The following is a 24,763-nucleotide window of genomic DNA, read 5'->3' as shown; positions in this document are numbered from 1 at the left end:
AGATCTTTAGGAAACATTCAGGTGCTTTTGGCGCCCGTACGTTAGGCAAAAGTCGAGCAGTGTTTTTAGGCTCATAGTTCTAGATATGTGTGTAAATACCAGTTAAACCCTTCCCTTCCCACGGGGAAGAAGCTGCCGTAGCACAGCATATCGATGTGGAGTGCTGCAGGCCTCTCTCCTAAGCAGCTAGGTAGCTCTACCGCAGAGCAGCGTGCCTGCGCCTGTAGCTCAGCAATTGTAATTCTTTCCTGGTTTAAGTCCTTTTGAACCACGGGTGAAGCCTCCTTGAGAGACGGGCATTCGGGGAGCAGCTCACTCCGTGCCCTGAGCTGCAGCCTGGCGCAGCTGACACCGGTCCCTGCCTCCCACATGTGCTGTAGCTAGCCAGGGCGCTCAGCTGCGCTCCCCCTCTGGCTGGCAGAACATCGGTTTTGTATCCCCAGAAAGCAAAGCTTTGGAGCAGGGGGGGTTTCCCTGCCTCTCTCTAGCAAGCACTAAGAATAGGCTCCAGCCTCCTGCTGCTGGGCATGAGTATCACAGCCCTTTATGTCCTCTTACCTTGGCCTCAGGTTTAGTTGTTCTGTTTAATTGGTGAGTTCTGCAGATGGTTTGTAGGACATCAGAAAAGAGCATGCACATATCAGATATAACTTCCTTTGAGGGGCCTTGTTATCTCTGCTAGGGCTCTTTTGTTCCCTCTCCTTGTCGAGATCAAACACCCGCTCTGGATGGAAATCCTGCGGTCTCTGCAAGGCAAAGCTTTACGTGTATTGTTAATGTGTGAGAGAGGCTGATATCACACTCGCTAGATCCTTCCTTGCTACAGCAAGCCCCTCCTGTAACACCTTCCACAGTCGTCATCATTATGCAGCTTAATGAAGATGAATGGTCTGATTTTTGAAGCAGCTTAAATCTCTACAGTTTATACTGGCTTCCACTGGGTTCGTGGGCGCTCTGCCGGTAGGTGAATAAAAAACCCCATTTTTAGATCCATACTTACTGATGTGCTTTGAACTGCTTCGTTATTTACAGCAATGAGCTTGTAGCAACCTTTTCCCCTTCTCTACGTCTGTGAATGTGGGAGGTCTCTGCTGCTCTCTCTCAGCGGCTTATCTGCAGACTGACCGGCTGCCGTAACCAGTACCAGCCCCCGCGTTCGCGTTGGACCAGGAATTCTCCTTCGGCACCTGTTATCGGACTCCTGCATTTGGCAGCAACCCTGCCTGCCCCTGCCAGTGGTAATGCCCTTCAGTTCTGATCTAACAAGTCAGAGCCCATCACGTTTCTTTAATTACCTTCTAGCTGTTCATTACACCCAGAAGACATCAGGAGAGAGTTTTCAAGCTCTGGTATAAGCTGAATAAACAGCAAAGAACAAATGCTAACCAAGCTCAATGTGACTTTCATGTTCCTTTATAAAGCCTTCTCTGTTCCAGTTTCCCCCATGCATTCTCTCTCAAATGTGGGGGAATATTTAAAAAGTGAAATCTCTATTTTTCAGCCCTGAGAGACAGAAAGCTGGCCTACTTATGCTATTGACTTCAGATATACAGTTTTCCATTCCTCCTCATCTTTTACATCACTATCTAAGGCCCTTACAGTCCTGAGATCCTTGTATTTTAACACCACATTTTTACAAGAAGAGTTCATCGGTTTGGAGGGGTCAATGTCTAAAATTTGCGAATACAACTGCAGAACAAAAGACTTGTTCAAACACTTTTTTATTAGTTAAAAAAAAAATATTTCCATGATACCTAGAGATCCCAAGTGCCAGTGCGGATGGACACGAGACAAGGATCAGTGAGTCCAACCAAAACAGACCAAGTGAGTGGGTCGGGAAGCCACGGGGGAAGTGGGGAGACACACACACACCCTGGTACACGGCTGCACTTTGCTTACAGGGGATTCTGGCTTACACATATTGTACGATTGGTTTATGAGGGAGGTGAAAGGCTACAGAGCTGAATGTAGTTAGTCTACGGAGAAAGGGATTTTCCTGTTGTAGTGTCAGCTAATATTTCCATGGAGGCTCTTGGAATGCTCTCTTTTGAGCTAGAAGTCCCTAAGTTGATTAATTGCCTTCATTTTCACCCTGTGAGAGAAGACAGACGGGAAAGCAGTTAAATATTTCCAGTGGAAAACATATATAAAGAAAATTAGGAGAAAAATCAATGCTGGGGGTCACCACATAAAAATCCATAAACAGCTACATAACAATGACTGTATGTGGTATAGAAAATAAATTATTTATCCCTTCCTTCTGGGAAACAGACACACTTCTGCTGTAACTCAGACCTCTGGGGAAAATGGGGGGGTGATTTCACATGTGGTGGAAGTTGAGCTGACGTGGGGCCGGGCTGCCACCGTCAGGAGTGTCCTGCTTTCTGCCGCCGGGTCTGCCCTCCGCCCCGACGTGCAGCCCGACATTAGCACTTGTGCAGCCATGAAGTCAGTCGGATTAGCAGGGTTCATTTTTGGGACTGGCACCAGTGGGGCGGTGGCTGCCAGAGGGTGGTAGGTGCAAGCTGAGACTTTTGGGAGCTTCGGGCACGGTGAAAACAGTCTGAGCTTCAGAGACGCTGAAAACAGGGGAGTATGAGCGCACGTGGTGCTGCGGGGCTTGCGGAGTGGGCAGCCAAAGGGCTCAGCACTGACATCGTAAAGGGAATTCCATGTTGGGCAACAAGAGGTTGTCCTCCCAGAGATAAACATTTGATACGGGGCTTTAAAAAGATATTGCAAGGTAGAATAGATCAAAATTTAAAAGAACTAATTCAAATATAGAAAAATCTATAGAAAAAATCTAGCTTGTTAGCTAAAGCTCTTCTAAGGCATGGCTGCAACCAGGGAGAAGTTATTCCATGTGATGATAAAACCACAGGATAACATTAACTATTACATGCATGTTCACATGCCCAAATCAAGCAGCAGTTTAATCTGTCCGATCTGTCACTCATGGCAAATTCTTGGTCCCGAAAAAGGACACGGCAAAAGTGAGAACCCATGAGCTCAGGTTTTGTCAAATAACTCCTGAAAATGGGAATCCTGATAGGCCCCACACGCAGCGGATCTATGATCACAGAAAGCAAAAGGGAGCTCCCCTGGGGAAAGCCAGTAACCCAGAAAAAGCCCACGTGTGGTCTCGAGAGCCCGGGGTCCGCAGGGCAGCCGTGGCTGTGGCATCACCTTACCTCTCCACCGCCGCCTGTGCCTGCTGCCGGGGCCCCCTCTCCCGCCGCCCCCGGCTGCTCGGGCGGCTGCGGCACAACCAGGTCCTCCTGCCAAGTCACAAGCAAGGAGATGTTTGTCCTTACCAGCACATGCAGAGTCATCGCCCGAATCTCTATTGAAGACGACTGCACTAAATGGGCTTGAGAGTTACACGCACAAATAAAATACTGGGTTTAATAGATGGCAAATATTGCTCAAAATCCATTTTACGGGCAGCTTGCTAGAGCAGATGTCTGTGAAAAAGCAATTTGGTTTCTTACAGCCTCATTTAGGGTCTGTCTTTCATCCAGAAAATCAGGCTTTTTTCAGAAGTTTTCTTTCTGTCACTGAGCCCAAGCAGAGTTTTGACTCCTTTAGTGTGAAGAAATTTGGGAGCAACAAACAAATTTACCTGGAGCAAGATAGATTATGCCTAGCCTTTCCCTAAATTATCTTTCTTACCCTAAGAACCCATCGCATAGACTAATACTAACTACAGATCCAGCGATATTGTGGTGGCATTAATGTCATGACTCAGATCAGATTTCATTATCAGAAGGTAAGCTTTCCTTTGTGTTTGAAGTCCAAACATTTCCATGGGCACTTTGGGCTCTTTTAGCTACTTCCTCACATCTTTTGGCTAGCTTCCTATTCAAAGAAGATGAGAAAAGATTCTATTACCAGGCAATTGCTTTAAAAGTGATTTTGCCACATGGTAAGAGAAGACACAAATCCTGACCATACCCGGTGTGCCCAGGGGATGGACAGAAAGCAGAAACACACCTTTGTGGAATCAGTCAGCAAGAGCAGGAGGAAGCAGGAATAGCGGGACCTCTACAGTCCAGCCCCAAATCACCAGGGAACTCTGCTGAAATTACAGAGCTTCTCTGCTTCCTTTGAGCACCCACGCCCAGCAGCATCCCTGAACTTTTACTCTCTTTTCCCACATGAAGTCAGGGCCACCACCGAAGGAACCTGAGACACATGTATTACGTGAAGGGAAAGCCAATTTTGCACGGAAGGGAGATACATCATTTGAATGTCAATATTTTGGTAGCACAAGGCCACCGCTTGCCCTGGTGCCGCTGCTGATGCAGCGCAAATCAAATGTCCCTGTCAAACCTACTGTAAACAGAAGTTTGTGCTCTGTGTGTTTTGGTGGACCCCACCCTTCATTTTCACACGCACCCTTATCTTTCTGTCCGGTCACAGCTGTTCTCATCAGTAGGGGAAGGTCCCTGCTGCTTTTGGGACTGTATTAGGGAAGAAGAGGTGATGTGAAATGAAAAGGAAGAAATAGATGTATTTCACAGAGTTACATAGGTATAAAGTAGATCCCATGAAAATTTAAGCTGGAAATTGGACTTCAAATCCATTTTTGGCAGGAAGGGCAGCCGGGAGATGGAAGCACCGCAACCTGGTTGCCCTGCCATAGGCTTCTTGCTCTCCCTGTAAGCTACTGAAAGAGATCAATCCACCAAAGAAAGAAAATGGGCAAAATACAAGCTGCAGTCCAGTACTGATGTCTGTCGCAGCTCCAGGGATTCCCTTCACCTCCCTGCCGAGAGCCAGTCAGCATGTTTATAGAGAGGACCACGCACTGGGGGTGTCTCCATATGAAAAGCACGGTGTGATTTCCCCCTCCCCAAGAAATGTGCTCTTAATTTGTATCATATTGTCAGCTGAAATGATTCTCGCTAGTATCAGCCTACCGTATCAGCTATGTTAAGTAAGCCCAGGTAACCTATGGGCATCAAATTGTGCACATCACGGAGGCCAGTTTCTGGTCTCCGGTTCCCGGCGCAGCAGGGACCCGAGGCTGCTGGGGACAGGGCACCACTGCCCTGACGGGTCCACTTAGCCACAGCCTTTCCGAAACCAGTGAACTCTCCTGTTGACAGCAAATGGAGCTCACTACTCTGAATTTATGGAGGCTGATCCGGCTTCGGGATCCAGTCGGTGGCTTTCAAACACTTTACATGCTATAGGGCCATATAAAAAGGACTACACCTTATAACTCGGCAGTGCACTTTAGGTCAAAGCAAGTAAGTAGCCTGAATTTGAATTCTGAAGCTTTACAAGCAGCTTTTTTGACTGTTAGGTGGAAAGAAAAAAAACCTGCAACGCAAGCCAATGACAATAGCTGCAAGAGCAGGCACTTCATAGGTTTTTTGCAGGTGGGGCTACCAGCTGCCATGTGGAATCGTGAAGGTGAATCAAAGGCAACTGCCTAAGGTGCTGAGCTTTGGGAAATCTGGGGGACAGGGCACAGGAACACAAGGATAAGTGCAGTGCATTTGGTCTTTCTACTGGGCATCACCACCTCCTGTTCCTGTGGGCCAGGAGCTCAGCTCTGGTAGGTGTGGAAACACTCGTGGAAAAAGGGATCTCTTCCTCAGGACACTGCATCTGAGGCCAATGGGTGGGCTGAAGAATCCCCGTTCAGATGCTGTGCTGCTTATTATATCCCTTCAGTCGTGCTCCCTGCCAAGACTCTGCCCCAGAAGGATAAAAGCAACTCATCCATCTATTTTTAGAAAGGGAAACAACCATGTTTCTGAAGAGAGTTTCTAAACTGTGGTGGAGGAACCAGGACAATCGCAGGATGAAGAGGTGTCAGGCTGTGTTAGGGATGTCGCCTCACAGCCTTTTTCTCATGCTCTTCCCACCCTGCCCAGAACAGCGAGCATGAGATGAGGAAGGGCTGCATTCTTCGGCTGGGCGTTAGCTGGCTGGGGATTTCGGTGACTAGTAAGGAAAACAAAATACAGAGGAGGACCAAGTGATGTAAGGGTCTTCACTTCAGATGAAGAGCCAGAAATTCTGGGTACCAACCCCAGCTATAACACTGACTCACAGCGTGGAAGCAGGGGTGAAAATCCAGCTTCTCTGGAGGACAGCGAGACTTTGCCATTCCTTTCAGTGTTCATCTCCTCATTAAAAGGGATAAAATGTTCTAAGGGAAAGGCATGTTGCAACCATGAAGTAATTAGTAATGCTCCTCCTGCTCTTAAGAGGCAAGCAGCTCCCCCCGCCCCCAAATGATGTATTGTCTTAGAAAAAATATTGAAAATTTTAAAAACTGATTTAGTTTGTTATGGGCTGTTTTCTTTTTTTTTTTTGAGGGGGGTGGGGGTGGGTGTTGAATCTTTTTGGCTAGAGAAGGAAGAAAAATGAAGTATTTTAACATAATAGTTAAGTAAAACACAAGACCTTAGGGTTCATTACAGGAATATTACACAAGTGTTAACATATTTTATATATGTAAAAATATATTAATATATAGAATATATATACTATAGAAGATTTCTATATATAAAATGCAATATTTCACTAAGGTTATGAAGCATAGTTACGTGTTCAGATATCACTAATGAAAAACTCAATAAAATAGGACCTGCCATTTATAAAAATATTCCTGTGCAATACTAAAAGGTCTTAAATCAAGCACACTACAGGCTTCTGGGTTCAGATGTTTTAATATGTTTTTTTAGAACAGTTTTTAAAAGTCCACAGATTTTGCAAAAGAAAATTGGTTCTTCAGATTTCTCTGTTCCACAGGTTTTATGAAATTCCCTTTTTCAGCTCAGCGACTCTGTTTTATGTTGCGCTGGCCGAGTCCATACGTGAAATGGAACTTTATATTTTTATTCATATTATGTTATAGGCCAGAGGTTTTTTTCTCACCTTCCCCAAAAATTCGGAGATAAACAGCATTATCAGGATTATCTTCCTTATCTACAGAGAAAGCGTGCAGAGTCTAAAAGTTGGATGCTGGAACATTACTCATCAAAACTCAACGAATTCAGTGGCAAGCAAGATTTCTTTTTAAATTATTATTATTTTAAGGCTGTAAAACCAGAGACATTCACTGGCAACCTAGTCTGTTACAAATTTAACAGCTCACAATGGGAGATCAATTGCATAAGGTGAAGAAAGGTTCAGCCTCCTGTAGTGCTCTTGACCTTGGGCGTTGGAGCAAAAGCAATGCTACTTGGCAGTATCCCCAAACCACTCCCTTGTAAACCCTCAGGCAAGATGACAGGTCCTATGGATGGGCTGTCCTGGACGGGTTTCAGGCTGAATGTGCTCGGAGTGATGCTGACAGCTTTGACTAAGAGGACAACCCATGATTAAAGTGAGTGGACTCACTGACAGGACAGACAGACGAGTGTGCAGGATTCTGGTCTTACCCTACAAATCCAGGTGGACTCCGGGGGTAGCTTAGTTTTCATTCAGCTCACAGCCAGACTCACTTAGGGTTTCCTGGGGCTGCTTATGTAAATAATACATATTTAATAATGTTTACATTATTATCCTACAGGATTACAGGGGCACAGCCTCTAGCCATGAAGCACACACACACAACCTTGTAGACTTTAAGGCTTTACCGGTGCCACTAACTCAGCTACTCTGCACATGAAAAAATTATGCCTGGATGCACTAATGGGACTGAGAAGGAAGCACAGAAAAAGTGCCTGTAGGCAGAGCAGCCCACCCCACGCTGCTTTTGCAGTCTCCCCTGCTCCGTGGGACGCTGAAGGATACCACTGGGATGCATCAGTGAAGGACAGTGAAGCTTGAATACCAAGGATAAAGCTTCAATACAAAGGGAAAGAGTTTCAACTATTTATTCTACTTAATTTTCAGGAAGTTTGGCTGATTTCCCTGCTCCTCCTGCTTAGCAGCTCTGCCTTCACTGGCCTCTCAGATGCCCTTTGGTTGCTCTCTCCTAAGTGGCACTTGCCCTGCCCAAACTAACTTAAACAGGGAGGTCACTGATGAGTGTCTGCTTCCAATTCCTTTGGTGCAACTGCCTTAGCGTCGGCAGCATTGCAAGCTTTAAGTGAACAAAATTAAGGCCGTGAACATCAACCGTTCGTATTCAAGATGTGCAGTGGTTATGAAAGCGATAAGCTGAGGTACGGGTGTGGTACACGTGTGCTAGATCAAGCGCAGAGAGAAACGGTGTGATCCAACGAACGCACCCAGCGGTTGCACGTAACTGACAACTGCTCAAATAATTAATGGAGCGAAACAACAAAAAGATCAAACCCAATTCAAAGTAACAGAGCTGTGAACTGACAACTAAACTATATAAAAACTGTCAGGGCAAATAGATCTAAAGGAAAGCTCTAGGTGGAGGGCAGAGGGAAGCATCAGCTACCAGGGAAATTCCTCCAGTCCCCGAGGGACATTTTGTGAGAGAGAGAGTGTGTGTGCGTGTACGTACATGCGCTGGTTCCCAGTCACATGGTGTCTGCAATGCAGCAAACTTTGTGCTGTGTCATGCAGACAAAGAATTAATCCTCTTCTAAGACAGGGATATTTAGTTATCTCACTGTGGTTATCTCACTAAAATCCCTTAATGTCCACCCCAGGGACCGGGATGGGTGCAGAGCCATAGACAAAACACACCACTGATGGGTCTCATCTCCATGCACATGAGAAAAATTGTGAAGGATTTATAGTCTTTTAACTTACATATTTTTTTACTTAATACTTAAAACCTCCTCCAAATCAGTCAATACTTTCTTGTACTCACTCCGCAGTGACCAGGCCAGTGCCAAAGCCCTACTAGGTGATGCCAATGCTACTCGAGGTTGCTCTCATCTGGTGCTTGGCACCCCTCCATCAGCATGGAGTTACTTCAGCCCCATTTCCTTCTGCCTGGCTCCAAGTGCTCCCACTGAGGCCAGTCAGGAGCATTGGGCTGCCAACTGCCCCATGCGTGTTCACATTTCAGTGCCTGCCATGTTCCACGAAGGGCTGGATTCTTCCCCACGGCCAAAGTCGCCATCTGATACACCCGCAGAGCTCAACCACCCCGCAGCTGCTGCCCCGAGCAAAACTTAATCCAGAATCCTTAGAGTTCCCCACTCCTTGCTAGTATGTGCCTGCCACTGATCCCAGCTGTCAAGTGCACAGATTAAATGTCAACAAGCTTTCCACAATTGATATTAATACTGGGAACACTGAGCTGGGAACATGCCTCCTAGGCCACTCGACTCCCCCAATTCAAGTCATCCTGTAGTGCTGCTCAGTGCTCACCATGCATTCACATAGATCCCCTCGCGCTTTGAGCAACGCCTCTGTAAAGTCGGCAGGGATATAGTTGAAAACAGAAAAAAGACATTAGCAACTGCTCTTTGCAATTAAAAAGAAGGACAGGATGGAGCATGGGCAAGTCTCAGGACTGGATGCAACAGCTCTCTCAAACTTCATGGGCTGGAACGCTTGGGTATAATTTCAAGATCGCAAGATTTTAATAGCAGGTATTTTTTTAAACCTCTAACTGCTATACCTTATCGCTCCTAGTGTATCTCCAGCCGGTCTCTCAAATGCATTACAATGCCTGGTGCTGCTCTTGGCAGCCTCTGGCCCTATTTCCATTATCAAAATATGTGGCACAATAGGAGCAGATTTGGAGAGAAAACAGCTGGTGCTGAGAGCCCAGCACAACCCCTGTACTCCTGTCAGGGCCCTCCCTCCGGAGGGGCTCTGGCCCCATGGCCATTAGCAGGTGGGATGCACTCAGGGCTCCATCTTCTGTGTCATTGCCATCCAAAAGGTATCTAACGGATGCAACTCAAGTATGGTGAGTGAGGATGACTAGGAGATTTGCACTCCTAATTTAAGCTGAAGTAAAACGCTGGAGGAGATAATCCCTCTTTTTCACAGAAACATTTTTCCTGAATTTGTCTCTCCTGTGACTTCTTTTGCCTTGCTTTTCTCCTCCTGATTTCATTCTGCTGCCCACCTCTGCTATTTGGCATGACACCGTGATATTGTATCCAAAGCCGTCTTCTCGCTCCCTCATTTAGTCTGTCTTTTGACATGGGACATGTCCCACTTTTTTATTTCTTGCTCAAGCCCCGTTTTAACTCTAAGCAGGTGGAGATCAATGGAAGAGGCCAGAATGACAGTTTGGATGTTTAATGCTTTAACCCTCTGGAAAACTCACAGCTTTTGTATATTGCCGCAGTCTGAGTAACCCAGAACCATTTTCAGGGTGAAGGAATTGCTGATTTTCTAAGGGACTATTTCCACAAGGATGGAAACAGATAGCATCAACCGGTTTGAGCTGTGAAATTACCACCTGTAAATTGTAGCTCATCAGTTTTTGAGGGAAGGCTCTCACTTAGGACAAAAGGGGAAGAGGATTGCTGCTGCTCAGCCCTTGCCAGAAGGGGAGACAGTTCAGTAGCTACAGGACAGATTTCTACCGTCAGCAAATTCCTAGCTCTCCTGGGTCAACCACCCTGTGCCCGGTCAGCCAAAAGGTAGGAAGGGGTAGTCTGGCCCCACGGAATTAGGAATTCCGTGCACTGTTTGCACTCCTGCAGCTGAACTGCTGTTCCCTCTGGGAACAGAGATTAATCTTATCCCAAGGGCTTAGCAGAACTTCTGTATCTGCCCTTTTCACATGCTTTCAGGAGGACATTTTGCGTCACCCGTAGCTGCTGTTCTCCTCTTTTGTTAGACTATTCTCTCAGGATTTATATGGCGTGTAGAAGTTTTGTTTCACATCACAATGTGTTTACGTGCAGGTCAGGAAATTCATCAGCCAACTGTCTGAACAATTAAAAAAATTTTGGCCAGCCTCGCTTTGCTCCGATTCTGGGTTTGGGTTTGCTGTGACTCATCTAGGTCATGCCACTATCAATGTTATTGACCATGGCTCTCTAAAGAGGGGAAACGCAGCCAGGCTTACCGAAGAGCTGCCAAGCGTTAGCCTCATGTACTGTACAAATAGTTGCTGTTTGTTACCACCCGGTGAAAGCATCTTCTCTAATGATCAACTTTGCCTTTATCTAGGGAGCTGTTCTGCTCCTTCACATGCCCCTTAATCCCCTCACTTGAAGGAACCCAGTTTGTCAAATTAGGCCAGAGGACAGAAGATGCCTTGTCTGGATCCAGCTTAATCTGTGCACAATTTGGGCCACATGGCCTTTATCAATAAGCACTTGGTTGTTGTCAAAATTAGCACAAAGAGGAGCAGGAGGGTCAGGCTCTCTGCCGGGACAGGGCTTTGCCTGAATTGCTGCTGCCCTCTGCTGCCTGCGGAGCTGCCGGGGCCAAGGCTGCGTGTTGGGCAGGCACCGGCCAGGTGCCAGGGCAAGCGCTGAGCTCCTGCTCCTTCGCTCCCAGCACACCCCAGAGCTCTGACTCCGGCCAGATGCTCACTGCAGCCTAGCTGTACTTCTAATCATGTCCCTGGAAAAAAGTCTTTCCTACATTCATAAGAAAATGTGGGTGCGGACTCTTGCCAGCAGCGCCCACGGACGGGACAAGATGCAATGGGCAGAAATCGATCAACGTGTGTGCTGGTTTCGGCTGGGGTAGAGTTAATCTTCTTCACAGTGGCTAGTACGGGGCTGTGGTTTGGATTTGTGCTGAAATCAGTGTTGATAGCACCGGGATGTTTTAGTTCCTGCTGAGCAGGGCTTGCACAGAGCCAAGGCCTTTCCTGCCCCTCACCCCACCCCACCCGCGAGGGGCTGGGGGGACAAAAAGGGTTGGGAGGGGACACAGCCAGGAGAGCTGACCCCAACCGACCCCAGGGATGTCCCACAATGTATGACATCAAGCTTAGATCACATTGGGAGTGATGGCGTTTGCCTTCCCAAGTCACCGTTACATGTGATGGAGCCCTGCTGCCCTGGGGATGGCTGAGCACCCGCCTGCCCGTGGGAAAGAGCGAGTGAATTCCTTGTTTTGCTTTGCTTGTGTGTGCAGCTTTTGCTTTACCTGTTAAACTGTCTTTATCTCAACCCATGAGTTTTCTCACTTTTACCCTTCCAGTTCTCTCTCCCATCCCACCAGGGGGGGAGTGAGTGATCGGCTGTTTGGTGCTTAGTTGCCAGTTGGGATTAAAACCATGACAATGTGTCCATCTGATCACAAGAAAAAGCTTCTTTTTTTCCTGTGAGGGAGGTCCAGTGCTGACCCAGGTTGCCCAGGGATACTGTGGAGTCTCCATCCATGGAAATATTCAAAATCCAGACATGGTCCTAGGCAACCTGCTCTCATTGACCCTAAGGGGGCTGGACTAGATGATCTCAAGAGCTCCCTTCCAAACTAAATTATCCTGTGATTACATGTTAAGTATTATAAAACAACATTAAGCATTATATAAAAGCAGATATTGCTGAAAACCTCTCACTGAATAGGTAAAACCATCAATTGTAAATGATTGCAGGTATTTTGTGTGTTAGCCAAAGACAACTTCACCAAAAAACCAAACATACCTTTTTTACAATTCCTGTAGTAGCCACAATGGTCTCTGCTCCTTCTACAGTCTTGTTTGCCACTGTGTTCACGCTGGATACTACAGCTTCTCCCACCATGTTGGCCTGCTCTTTGGTCTTCTCAGCAACTGGGATTTCAACAAAAGCAGAAAGTCAATGCGTAGGTGCTGCCAAAAGCCTGCAAATTCACTGGGACAATAAAACGGTTGCATCAAAGTAAGAGGAGAAATTGGCTCTGGTACGGTCCTTATTTGGATTTTTTCAATGTGAGATCATGTCTGAACTTAGATCATGTACATCAGGGTTTTGTCTGACTCAGAAATGCTGCTCAGAGGGCAGTGCTGTAGCCTGTCAGTCTTTGTGGGCAACTGGAGAATGAAAAGTTCACCGTAAGATACTAAAAGACAATTGTGCAAATAAGGTATTTTGCATTGCAGACTACACGTGACCCCTCTCTCTGGGTACCTTCTGTTTGATTTCATACACGTGGGTAGGAGAAAAAAATAATAAAAGGTAATTTAGTCATGAGATTCTCCAGGGAAAGGATCCATTCATTTCTCTTCAAGGCTGCCCAGCCTTGGAGTTTGAGGCACCTAGACAGATCCCTTAGGGTCCCTGACTCTGATTGCTTGACAGGAGTCTCCCCAAGACCACAGTTTTGGCCCAACAGGAACTGATGCAACTAAATCCCCTCTGCATGCTGGGCAGCACTTTTGGCATTGTGAAATGTCTAAACTGCTGTGAATCTTCTGAGTCTGCCAAGTAACATTTGTTAGATTTTTTTTGACCTACTGTACTGATTAAATATTTTCTTCCATCCACATGCACTGCAAATGCCAGACCCTGAACCATCGCTCCTGGCAAGCATCCTCCATTCATCAAATGGGAGGTCACACAGATCAGCAGTGTTCCCCAGAGACCTTCCGTTTGGCAGGAACGATGGCCTTATCAAGAGGTCCAGCAACACATCACAGATTTCCACATCTCTCTCAGGGCTGTACTCTTACCTGAGGTCACACTTTGCACTACGCCCTCCTTGGTTTTGGTACCTGTGAAAGGAAACACACAGTCCATCAGTGCTCCCTGGCAAAGAACCCTCTGGTGTCTGGGCATGAATGACTTTCTCTTCTTACTAGGTGTGGTGGGGAGCCGTGGTGCTGCCGGCACCTCCTGCTAAGACACAAGCCATCTGTAGAGCCAGCAGAAGGGACCAGATTCCTTCCCCAGTGAAGTCAGCGAGTACCTTTGTACTGGGAGTTGGATAACTTCAACCACAAATTGCCTGGAGATGCCTATACCTGAAAAATCTTGATTATCGCATGCTTACGTAGGAAAAATCATCCCTGAAATATTTCCAAAATGAAGAGTTGAGCAGAGATAAATCAATGTTAAGTTAATTGTAAAAATGAATGTATATTAAGTGACCTTGTAAAATCTCACCTACTTCAGTCTTTCGAGATGTGGAGTACCACCTGCGACTCTCCTCTGCCTTTCAGCAGGATACTTGGCTGCAATGGGCATCTAAAGCTTCATTCTACACCTCTGATAAAGACTCTGGAGAAATTTGAGGCTGAATTTACAGAACAACCACCCTCCTGGTACATACCTACTTACTAGATTGCCATTTCACTGCCTCAGCCTAGGGTGTAAGTGCTTCCTCGCAGTGATACACAGAACGCAGATGTTTTTATCCCAAATTACCAAAGTACACCATATGTATGTTTACATTGTAATTTATCTCACGGTTCTCAAGGCAGAAAAGTTACCAGGATGTGACGGCATTCAGTTTGCAGTACAAGTAGCCCTCAAGGAATAATTAATCTCTGCGGTTTTCCTGCAAGCTTGAAGTGACCTGCTCTACATCCCTTCTGTTTGTATACTGCAGCACTTACGGTAAGTCATATGGTAGATGGGCAGCCCCAACAGTCACCAGGTGCTTTTTCACACTACAAAAATAAAGGATCAAATTTATCTCTATTGGAAGTTAAGTAAACACGTGCCAAAAAGTTCCACTGGTCTCACTTTACTGTACTTCGTAAATCATCTGCACCTATACAGCATTTTTTTCCAAGTTTCCCATACCGATACATCAAAAGGATTTTTATGGCCAGTTGTCAAAATGATAGAAATAGAGAGCCAGGATCTTTAACTCCAGAGCATCCACGGGTGTGGTGGGAGAAATCAGCTACAAACCACATCTGAAAAGCAAAACAGGTGCAGTGCCCTGATAACGACAGCACCAGCCCAGCTCGGTTCTGCCTGATACCTGCTGTGTGTTATTGAATGTAATTCCCAATTGTTGTTTTATTTTGGTGGTTGTAAGGGTTGCCTGGGGCAGAACAAAGCTGTTCTACTACAATATGCCCTCAGCATTTCACTCCACCCCCCCACCCCCTGAGTTGTGTTAAAATTTAAAAGATTAAATCTTTGCACTTTATACTTGTTACTGCTGTAAACTGCAATTTCTAATGATGCACGATACATGTGCACTGCTGTAAATTTAATAATGACGCCCATGCTATACAAATGTGTACAGAAGGACAAAACTGAGCAGAGAGGATGCAAGCCTCAAGCCACGATGACCACCTGAAGAGGCCAAACACACACAGTTCAATTCAGACGCCATCCTGCTTCGGTTTCCCTCCCAGTACCATTCCAATAAAAGATTGCCTCAGAACTGATTTGACGTACAAGATCTTCTCACATCAGACACAGACGTTTGAGCTTAGCCCTTCTTTGCTGCTCTTTTGGTCAAAGAGCAGTTGTTGGGTAAGCAAAGTACATAATTTGCTGTACGAGCTTTGCATATGTTTCCATTTTGCAGTAAAAATGCTTAGTGAGACAAGAGCTGTACTCCTGTATGCATTTTTTTACCAGAGTTTTGATTTAAGATGACTTTCTGGGCTTGATTCTTTTGCAGGGGAAGGGGAGTGGGTGGGTGCCTTATTTTCTGATGGAAAATAATTCCAGAAAGGAGGGATGCAGGTGGTAGAAAAACAGTCAGATCTTTTTCACGACAGAAGCAATGGCAGCGGGAAGTGCCACCAGTGGGGAGAGCTTGCCTAACCTTCCTAACCCAGTCTCCTGACCACGCCCAATGACTCAGGCTCAGCATCCATTATACACCACAAAAAATCTGACCTTCGGCATATACCCTTGCCAGCAACCTGCGTCTGTTGAATCAGAAAGCAATCACCTGATGCTTAACCTCATTTCACTCATTAGTTCTTGCCTGCAGCTTGTATACACAGAATTAAAAGTTAATGCATCCGGCCTCTTCTGAGTGCTGTGAGCCGTCTGTAAGAGCTTTGGTATCGCACGGGTGTGATTGAGGTGGTGGAGCGCTGCGCAGTGGGAAGAGAGTTGGGATAGAAAAGGATATTATGATGTGCTGTAAGTCCTGCAGGAGTTCACGCTGGAGCCACTTCGTTTAAGTAGAGCTTGGTGCGTTGGGGCTTTCTGCGACATGTATGATTGAAAGCCCTTCTGGAAAACTAGAAGTGCATCCTTTGTTCAGGCTTCCTGAATTATAGTATTAAACAGTACTAATGACCTTATACTTAATAATCTGATGCAGCTTTGCATTAACTTCATTAATTAACTTCAGCATCACTTATCCCCCTATTTAAACAAAATAAAAGACAGCCCATTGAATCAACTTCTGATACACCTTAACTGCAAGAACCCCCAGCCACTTCGGTATATCCAGAAGGCTGTTACAATTTGGAGAGCAGACTCTGATTTTACTAAGTGCAAAGGTGGCCTATGCTACAGGATTTCTCCCTCCTTTCACACACCCTCTTCTCTACCCTACGCGTTCAGCAAGCCACGCAGCAGGGCAGGAGCTCCCCATGCTCCCGACTCCCCTGGCAATGGCAGCATCTCTAACCAGCCCAGCTGTGAACTGCATTGCAGTGCTAGCACAGGAGGGAGGCAGCTCGGGCTCCGGCACGGGTCGTGGGAACTGAACCTGCGAGGCTCAGGGAGGAGGGACGAGGTGGCCGCAGAGCCCCGATGACACCATCTGCTCCAGGCGGATGCCTCTGAATGAGCATTTTCTCCTGGGGCAGCAGCAAGTGACTCACCAGATGTGGTGGATGTGCCCAGTCATCTGGAATCCTCCTTGGAGAGTCAGTGATGAGTTAACACAAACCTGAATAAAAGTCAGGGATCTGTTTAATCCATCCTAGGCTTTGGGCTTCCCCCCACCTTTTCTGACTTTCTAAAGAGACCCTCAAGTTTTTATACGAGTATTCTTTTCTCCTAGCATCCAAAAATTCAGGTTGCGTCACATAACACTCCAGATCGAGCTGCGAGGATAGGGCTCTGCAAACGAAGGAGCAAGGAAGGAACAGTCCAGGTCTCTGGATTAACCCCTCATGTGTCACAGAGTGAGAAAAGGTGGCACAGACAACACACTAATCACTCCAGTTTTAATAGATACACCTGGCCTCCACATTCTCTGAGCTAATCGGCACCTCGCCTTTACTCCACCAAGGGGCTGAGCATCCCCAAGGGGCATGCAACAGGAACTGAATCAGCCCCAAGGAAAAGCACTATCCAGGGCATGACAGGGCAGGAATCTGCGGTACACCAAAAAACCCAAACCAAAACAAAAAAAAGAGAAAGCACTTAATCTTCACCCTGATCCTTATTTGATCCCCAGTCAGAGATTTAGGTTTTAAGAAGGCTTTTAAAGGACTTTCCTGAAAAGGTTAGACTCTCACAAGCAGACCCTGTGCCTCATGGCTGTGCAGAAATGAAAAACAGGTCACAGTAAGGGGACGTGCAACACGACTGAACAGACATGTGAGGAATTACGTATAAAAAGTTTGGAATAATCCTTTCTGACATCGCTCAAATCAGGAATCAGCCAGAGCAGTAGGGATGCCACAATTTGACACCTAGATGTGACGTTTCACAGGCTGGTGTTTCAGTTACTGTGGTTAGTTTAATTATTTACAAGGATGCTGTTTACGTTTTTTTCTTGCAAGTCAGCTTCAAACTGAAATGTGAACTGTTAAATACATAAATTCTATGCATGCCAATAGTTGAGTGTTTAAAATTTTGGGATGAAGGTATTTCCAGATCTGCTACACATAAAATTTGTATTCCATTTGTAATTTATATTGTACAAAATTGTAATTACTTGTACAAAAATACATAAGAGTAGCTATTGTCAATATAACTGTTTTAAATATAGTAGCTACATACAGCTGTGGATGTTGCAGCATGACAGCAGGAAGGGCCTGCATGGAAACTTTCCTGCTTCAAAAAAACCCCCTCATTCTCACATCTAGAAAACGTAAAAAGCTGTGTGAGGTGCTGAGGTAATCAGTCTTGGGAACCTTAGACTTCATAGATTTTATAGTATCTGGAATACCTGACCATCCAGCCATATAATTATATGCACTAGATAGTGGAGATAGCTGTTTTCGAGGGTGACCTTGAAGGGGAGGTTTCTGAAACCCCACATTAACTGTGAGAGAGGTCTCTAGCAGGACATCAGGTGTGCTGTTTTCCAGATCCTATCCTTTGGGCAAAATGAATCTGGGTGTCACTTGTAAAGCAAGATTAATGTGCGCATGGGGAATGAAACAGGTCGGTGAACAGGAGAAGGATTTCAGGATAAAAGAGTATGTTTGTGGGGAAACAGATGCATCCTTCAATCCCCACTTAACACTGCTGGCTCCTCTCGGGGACCTTATCAGCATGTGTCTGGCAGCGTGGAGGTGAGGCGGAGATCAGCAGTGCTTGGCTGCTTGGAGCGCGAGTGACCCACCCTGCAAACAGTTAGTGACCAGTCATAACAGAAACCTTCCACCTGGGCATGTGCTCCTTAACCTTGCATTAGTTCTGCCTCCCCTGAAGCAGTGGCCATTTGTATGTCTAATTTGCAGTTGGGGAAACTGAGGCACAGGGAGGCTGTGGCACCCAGGGCTTACACAGCCACTCTGTGACAGAGATGAGGATGTTATCCAGTCCTCCTACTCCCAAGCTTTAGCCACAATACCATTTCCCCAGACTTTTTTTCAGAGAAAATGCACTAGTTTGTGCTCAAACATAGATTGAAAAATAGTTCTCTCTTACCTACATACATCACTCCTTCTTTAGTCTTCTCTGCAGCCTCCGTCACTCCCTGCTTGGTCTTTTCTGCAGCAGCCACCACACCTTCTTTAGCAATAGAGAAACCTTTCTTAAAGACATCCATTCTTCTTGCTTCCTAGGGTATTACCTGGACGATCTGAGTGAGGGACAGCAGCAAAAAGCAGCTCAAGACCGGGACTGCAATACGCAGCCTTACCCTCGGTGGATACTCGCTTTCTCTGCCAGCCTGTCTTTGCTCTTACTCCTCCGCTGGATGAAGGCTGTGTGGCAAACCTCACAGCCTTTGCCGGCTCTTATTGATGAAGTGCGCTGCAGCGTAACCAATGCCTGCGAACAGCTGATACTGAAATATTAATGATATGGATCTGTTGAGAAGATTTAAGAGAGGGGGAGAGGAGGAGGAGAACATCAGTAGGCAACAGACTGTCTGGAAAATTTCCAGACAGATAAAGCTTTTAAAATATGCTGCAACGCTCGCACTCAAGGATGCTCTCATGTGAAGAGGGAGACTTATTATCCGAAGAGCTGGGTTACTGAAGGGGCATCTCCCCGAGGCTGCAGCAGGAGGCAAACACAAGCTCTCCTGGGCTCCCAGAGGCTGTAGAGCATGTAAAGCTGGTAGTGCTTGTAGCAAACAAACAGGGTCAGGTTTCTTGACCTGGCAGTTACCAGAATCCATCCTACACAAAACCATAACGCAAATGTTATTTCTAGTAAATACTGAGAAAGGGAACCAGCTTCGTGCGAAGGGAGCTGGAAGTCCCACTTGCCATGTCTGTCAAGTCTGAAGTTGGCCCCTCAAGGCATTTAGTATAAATTACCATTTTTGCTGGGCTGCACATCCCATTACAACATTTCATGTCTGAAAAATCAGATGTCTGTTGGGGGAAATCCTGTTTCCTATTTGTTTCTCTGAGCTGCTGTGGACAGAGCTCCGCCGCTGCAGAGTGAGACGACGTTTTACACCGACGCCATCGCTCATGTTGGAGGTCTGGTCTGCAGAGCACAGTGGGGTGAGAAAATCACCCAGCCGAGAACTGACTGGGGAGATTTTACAGTTTGCATAGAGGAGCCATCCAGCCTCAAGGCCTCCCTAGGAAAAAATACCAACGCATATGATCACTAATCACAGTTGGATGTCCTAATGTGTTTAAAGTTAAACTCAGGCCAAATTGTTTTCAGAGTGGCCCAAACCAGCTACTGTCCCACTAGCACAAACCGAAACTCAACACAAGCACCCGTGAAAGCAATTGCTGGTGCAACAAGGTATTATTTATTTTTATTATTATTTAATGCTGCCATATCTGAAACTACAGAAGCCATGGAGCACTGGTCTCTGAGCAAAAACCCTGACCAGCTTTGGCTGCTTTTCCTTACCAGGCGAACAGAATATGAAATTCAGAGGTTCAACCGTGTTACGGGAGGGTAGCACACCGTAACGTCACGAAGTGTAGTGGTCCCTAAGCCACTGCTGCCACAAGCTATCGGCCGGGAAGGGTCAGATGTGGAATAACTACAGAAAAAAAGACAAAATTCTGAATTAAAAATGACATGTCTGTACATACATGCAGACATGTACACAAACACAGCTCTTGTGATAGAAGTAAGCTTATTTCTTTAGGTTTTGGGAGTGGTTTTTTTACTCCATACTGAAACAACTGAATAACTGTTGATCTGGAAAGTAACATACAGGTCTCAATCTTCTTCTCACAAATGGGTCTCCTTACTTATAATTGAAGAACAAATTTCCATTTGAACACAGAGGAGCCAAATATCTGTCAGACTAATAAATTTATCAATTCTTAATTTAAAAAAGTACAAGATTCAGAGGAAGGCCATCACAACATAACAATTATTATAAAAGCTCTCATTGTGCTAGACTCTTGCAGCAAGGAGTGAAAAAAGGTCTTTCTTACTGTCTTTCAAAATTTCCTTTAGGTGGCTGATTGACCGCTACCCAAGGTGCATGGCTGGTGCTCATTTCTGCTGCCAGTGTATTCTGAAATTGAAGATATATGTGTCTTATTGTATCATACAAGCAGTGGTTTAAGCGAGCTGATTGGAGTCAGTTGCAAGACTCCCATTGATTCCATTAGGCACAGGGCAGGAGTCTTGTTTTGACTACATTTGGTAAGAAGTGAATTTGCCATTTTGGGGAATTGCTACCGGGCCCATTTCCCTTTTCGCTAGGCTATCAAAAAGCATTACAGTAGAGCACAGCGCTTCCCAGGGTTATGGGTTTTACTGGTGTTTTCAGGAGAATGTCTAACCTGATAAGGCTGAACGATAAGTGTATTTTGATTTTGTTAAGCTCTTGTTCTGTCATTGTGATTTGTACAATTGAATTCTACATATTTTGCATTGCTGTAAAAGGTAACAAATACATGAAATATCAAGCCATCTTGGGATGTGAAACATGAATCATCACCAGATTGAATTAGCCAGTACTCGAGTGGGATACTCCTTTCCTGCCTTCTCTTCCACCGGTGACCTTCAGAAAGAGCTCACAAGAGGCATTTAAATGCCGTTGGATCACTCCCAAGGCAGCAGGCAGTTTGCACAGGCATTGTTTTACCTTGAAATGCTTTCAGGAAAGCTCTGGACTCACGACAATGTCATAAGTGATTTATAAAGGGCAAGCATCAATACTGGCTCCTGAACATTTGCCACCCCATGGCAACCGTGGTACCCTATTTCTATTCTAACCAAGGGATTCACTTCTGATTTGTTGGCAATCCTGGCTCGGACAAACCTGACAACAGGAGTTAACGTAAGCAACCTTGGCTTTCAGGTTTTGCGAGGATCTCAACGTTGTGCCTGAAAAACAATTTGTATTAAACAACAAAATCAGCAGCTAAAGAGAAGCTCCTCCAGTGGGCAATTCAGAGAACCCAAGTTCCCATCTCATCTGGCAGTAACGTCTTCCTCTGTTATCTACCTTGGGACCCTGGGGAGAAGTCAGTTAAGCTAGACATTAAGTTCCCACGTTTCTTCTATTGAGTTTCATTCATATCACTCTGTAAACAAATTCGTTATCTCACAAACATTTAGCTGATCTGCATAATACCAGAAGAAAGTCTCGTTTTGATTCATGCAATGACCAGCCATCCAACTGTTGTACATTGAAAGCCTGAATTCTGCCCGCTCAGGCTTGTTCGTGGAGTCTCTTGCTGCATAACACTGTAGTTCCTGGAGAGTCTCTGAAAGGTGCAGTTCCCCACCTCCCACGGGCCTAAATCTCTCTTAGGTGTTGGTGGCTGATATCTGGAAGCAGGCCTGTGCAATGCCTGCCAGTAATTCTGCAACATGGGCAAGACAAATCTAACTCAAGCCTACCTATTCCCAAAGCACAGGCGCAAGGGAAAGCAAGCGATGCAAAGCAGAAATCAAGATTCCCCGTCCTCTGCCGCCTGACTTTTCTCTGTGTCTGCAACAGACTAAAACAGGTTTTTACTTGATTTGTGTCTTGTCCCTCTTTAATTTTTCAAATTGCAACAAAACCTTAACCTTGTCCTTTAAAAATGAACTTGTGCTGGAGATTATCAGCTGACAAAGGCATCTTGCTGGATGAAAGGCGTGGGATTTGGTCATATTCTGTTAAAGTATTTAAATGGTTCATGATGTTTGGAAGACAGGTAAGGAAAGGAAAGACAGACTGCTTTTGTGGCTGGTAAATATCCTTTGTTCAGGAAGTTTTTGTATGGAGAAAATATTAACATTAACAGGATCAAACATTGCTTTATATAAACAGGAATCCTAACCCCCCTTCTCTCTCCGTTTATGAAAACTTCAAAATGACGAAAAGAGAACTGTCTCAGATCATTCATTTTTGTGCCCTAAACAAAAACAAGCAGTTCTGTCTGACATCCTCTTGGCAAACAGTTTAGGACTTGAATCCCTGCCTGTACGTTTGCATAGTTAATGAGTAATTTCCTTTGCCAGGGAACGCATACCGCGAGGGCTGACCGACGAGCCATTTTAAGGCACGCACAGAGCGAGCAGAGTGCTGCCAGTACAGCGCCCGGCAGTCTTTCTTGACTGATCTCTGCCGTTGAATACCATTGACGGCTTTTGAGCAAACTAATAAAAATAGAGTCAACAAAAATTCATCTTCCTCTTCTGAAGGACAGGCCACTGAAAGAAATCCTTCCTGGCGCAGCAGCTGCTCTCCTGACACTCCTCTCCCCTGGCTCCCCTTCCCCGGAGCTGCTGCACAGGCAGGTGTGCGCATCGGCAGCGGCAGGCAGGGAATGAGACAGCGTTTTCTGGGTCTGAGAACCAATGCCTAATGAGAAGTTATCCCCTTGCTGTGCAGCTATCAACAAAACTGTCCTATTCATCTTCCCAGACATAAAATTCTTTCAGTTATTCAGTCTGCTTCAGAGATTTGGAGCTGGGATGTATGAATCTAAAGCAATACATGCCTATGAAAGCAATACATGATTATGAAAATAATTCCAGCTTTTCAGACATTTTTTCCAAGGCTCTTCCCCTCCCCCCCCCCCCCCCTTAAAATACTCAGATTCTGAATTTAAGGCTATAAAACAGATTTAAGAGCATATTGGAGCAGGCAATGAATCTGGGTAGGTACAAAAACAAACAAAAAAATGGAGTCTATTCACTGAAAATTTAATTTCTAAGGTCTCTTTCTCCAGGGAGAAGCTGACTGGAATAGCCAGCACGTTTGCTTTCCAAGTACGTACAAGTCATTTATCGAGCATATTGTTTGGCACTTTTACCGCATGGTCACCCATCTCCCATCAAACTGTAGCTGCAGGGCTCAGACTCGAACAGACAGAAAGGGGCCAAGATGAGATTTTGCACCTGATGCAGATTATCCAGAAGATGGAGATGCTATTTGACACTTGATTATAGAATTGCAAACAGGACATTGAATTCTTGGGTTGGCAACACTGGAGGGGGTTAAGAGCTGTGTTTAATGTAAGTGGCTATAATTGCCAGCCAAGGCAAGAGTAGCCCCAACAGTTGTCTGCAAGATTCCAGGGTGTACTGATGAATCTGATGTAACTGGCAATATCAGCTCTTTCAAGACTGAAAACAGTTTGAAGAAACGTTTCTCAGAAATACTTGGGGGGAAAGTATTTTCATGAATAAGGATACAGGGAAAAAGCCACTAATGAGGGGAGGAAAGAGCGGAGGAAAAATACCTGTCACCTGTCAAATTTAGTTGCCAAAATAGAGAGTGAGTGGGCTAGGATTTTTTTGGCTAGCTGTTCTGAGAACTGCTAGAAACTTCTGAGAAGTATCAGGGCAGCTCCAAACATCTCCACACCACCATTACCATGTCACTCACCAATAAGGTTTTAAGTATACGTTTGGAGTAACACCTATTTCCAAATAATTTTCCAAACTATGTTTTAAATTTGATTCGTCTTGCCCACTACTTCCATTCCAGCAGTAGTATCCTGCTCCACAAGGTCCACCCAGCCTAAATTAGGCAGCTGAACAGTGAGTAGGTCTCTGTTCGTATTAGCTGGTGCACAGTTGCCTTTCTCATCAGTAGGTACCTCCTAGAGGAGACTGACTTCAGAAGGCAACAAGCAAATCATTACAGCAAATGACCTTACATATCTGTTTTCCCTGGTTTCATTCTGAGGCACCAGCTCTAAAAAAGAAACATAAAAATTGGGATGTATCGTGTTCCTAAATGAGTACTCCTCATACCTGTTCCTCTACAGGTATTAAGCAAGAAAACTTACAGCTCAGTCTGCCAATAAATCAAATACTATGAACCAACTGTATAACCTGAATATGTTTGAGACACCCCAAATCAGGACAGTTATTAGACAGAATTCTTAACTAGTGTTGTGTAGGAAGAAGGGTCCTTTGAATAATTGTTATCTTCCACGTGTTTGTGGCAGCATCCTATGCTATCCCCATCATAAGCAAAGAGACGTCAGTCCCTGGCATGCTCAATATTTTAACATCTTTCATAACTGCTACCAAAAAGTCATGCTGAATTATTAACTTGCAAATGGCTGAGCAATCTGTGCCTCACGATTGCTGTACTCGTAGGCAGCACCATTACAAAGGCACAGAGAACAGGTTCTTGCACCTGAAGAAGCAGCAGATGTTCCAAAACAGGACAGCAGAGAAACACTGTCCCACCACTTAGGAGTATCGCATCCATGAAGAATAAAGATTTAATGGCTGAGTTAAGACTAAGTGGAAAG

The 24,763-nt window shown here is 45.4% G+C and overlaps 1 protein-coding gene across 4 annotated transcripts in view; it reads right to left on the bottom strand.

Annotated features, from left to right (window-relative positions):
• Window positions 1–1,705: 1,705 nt before the first annotated feature.
• SNCG (synuclein gamma) overlaps window positions 1,706–24,763 on the bottom strand; it is a 33,054-nt gene continuing 9,996 nt past the window's right edge. For 3 of the 4 annotated variants that reach the window (XM_064464813.1, XM_064464815.1, XM_064464816.1), the window contains exons 3-6: window positions 13,469–13,510; window positions 12,462–12,589; window positions 3,192–3,278; window positions 1,706–2,092 (exon numbers count right to left, since the gene is read on the bottom strand). In XM_064464813.1, the coding sequence (XP_064320883.1) occupies window positions 2,072–2,092; window positions 3,192–3,278; window positions 12,462–12,589; window positions 13,469–13,510 (278 nt within the window). In that variant the 3' untranslated portion in view covers window positions 1,706–2,071. Of the gene's footprint in view, window positions 2,093–3,191; window positions 3,279–12,461; window positions 12,590–13,468; window positions 13,511–18,551; window positions 19,663–19,946; window positions 20,083–20,485; window positions 20,569–24,763 lie in introns of all 4 variants that reach the window. The other variant, XM_064464814.1, reaches the window with a different exon arrangement.

Source organism: Phalacrocorax carbo, chromosome 13 (genome assembly GCF_963921805.1).
Source record: "Phalacrocorax carbo chromosome 13, bPhaCar2.1, whole genome shotgun sequence".
NCBI lineage: Eukaryota > Metazoa > Chordata > Aves > Suliformes > Phalacrocoracidae > Phalacrocorax > Phalacrocorax carbo.
The sequence above is the reverse complement of the archived record's forward strand: the minus strand, read 5'-3'. Positions and strand labels throughout refer to the sequence as shown.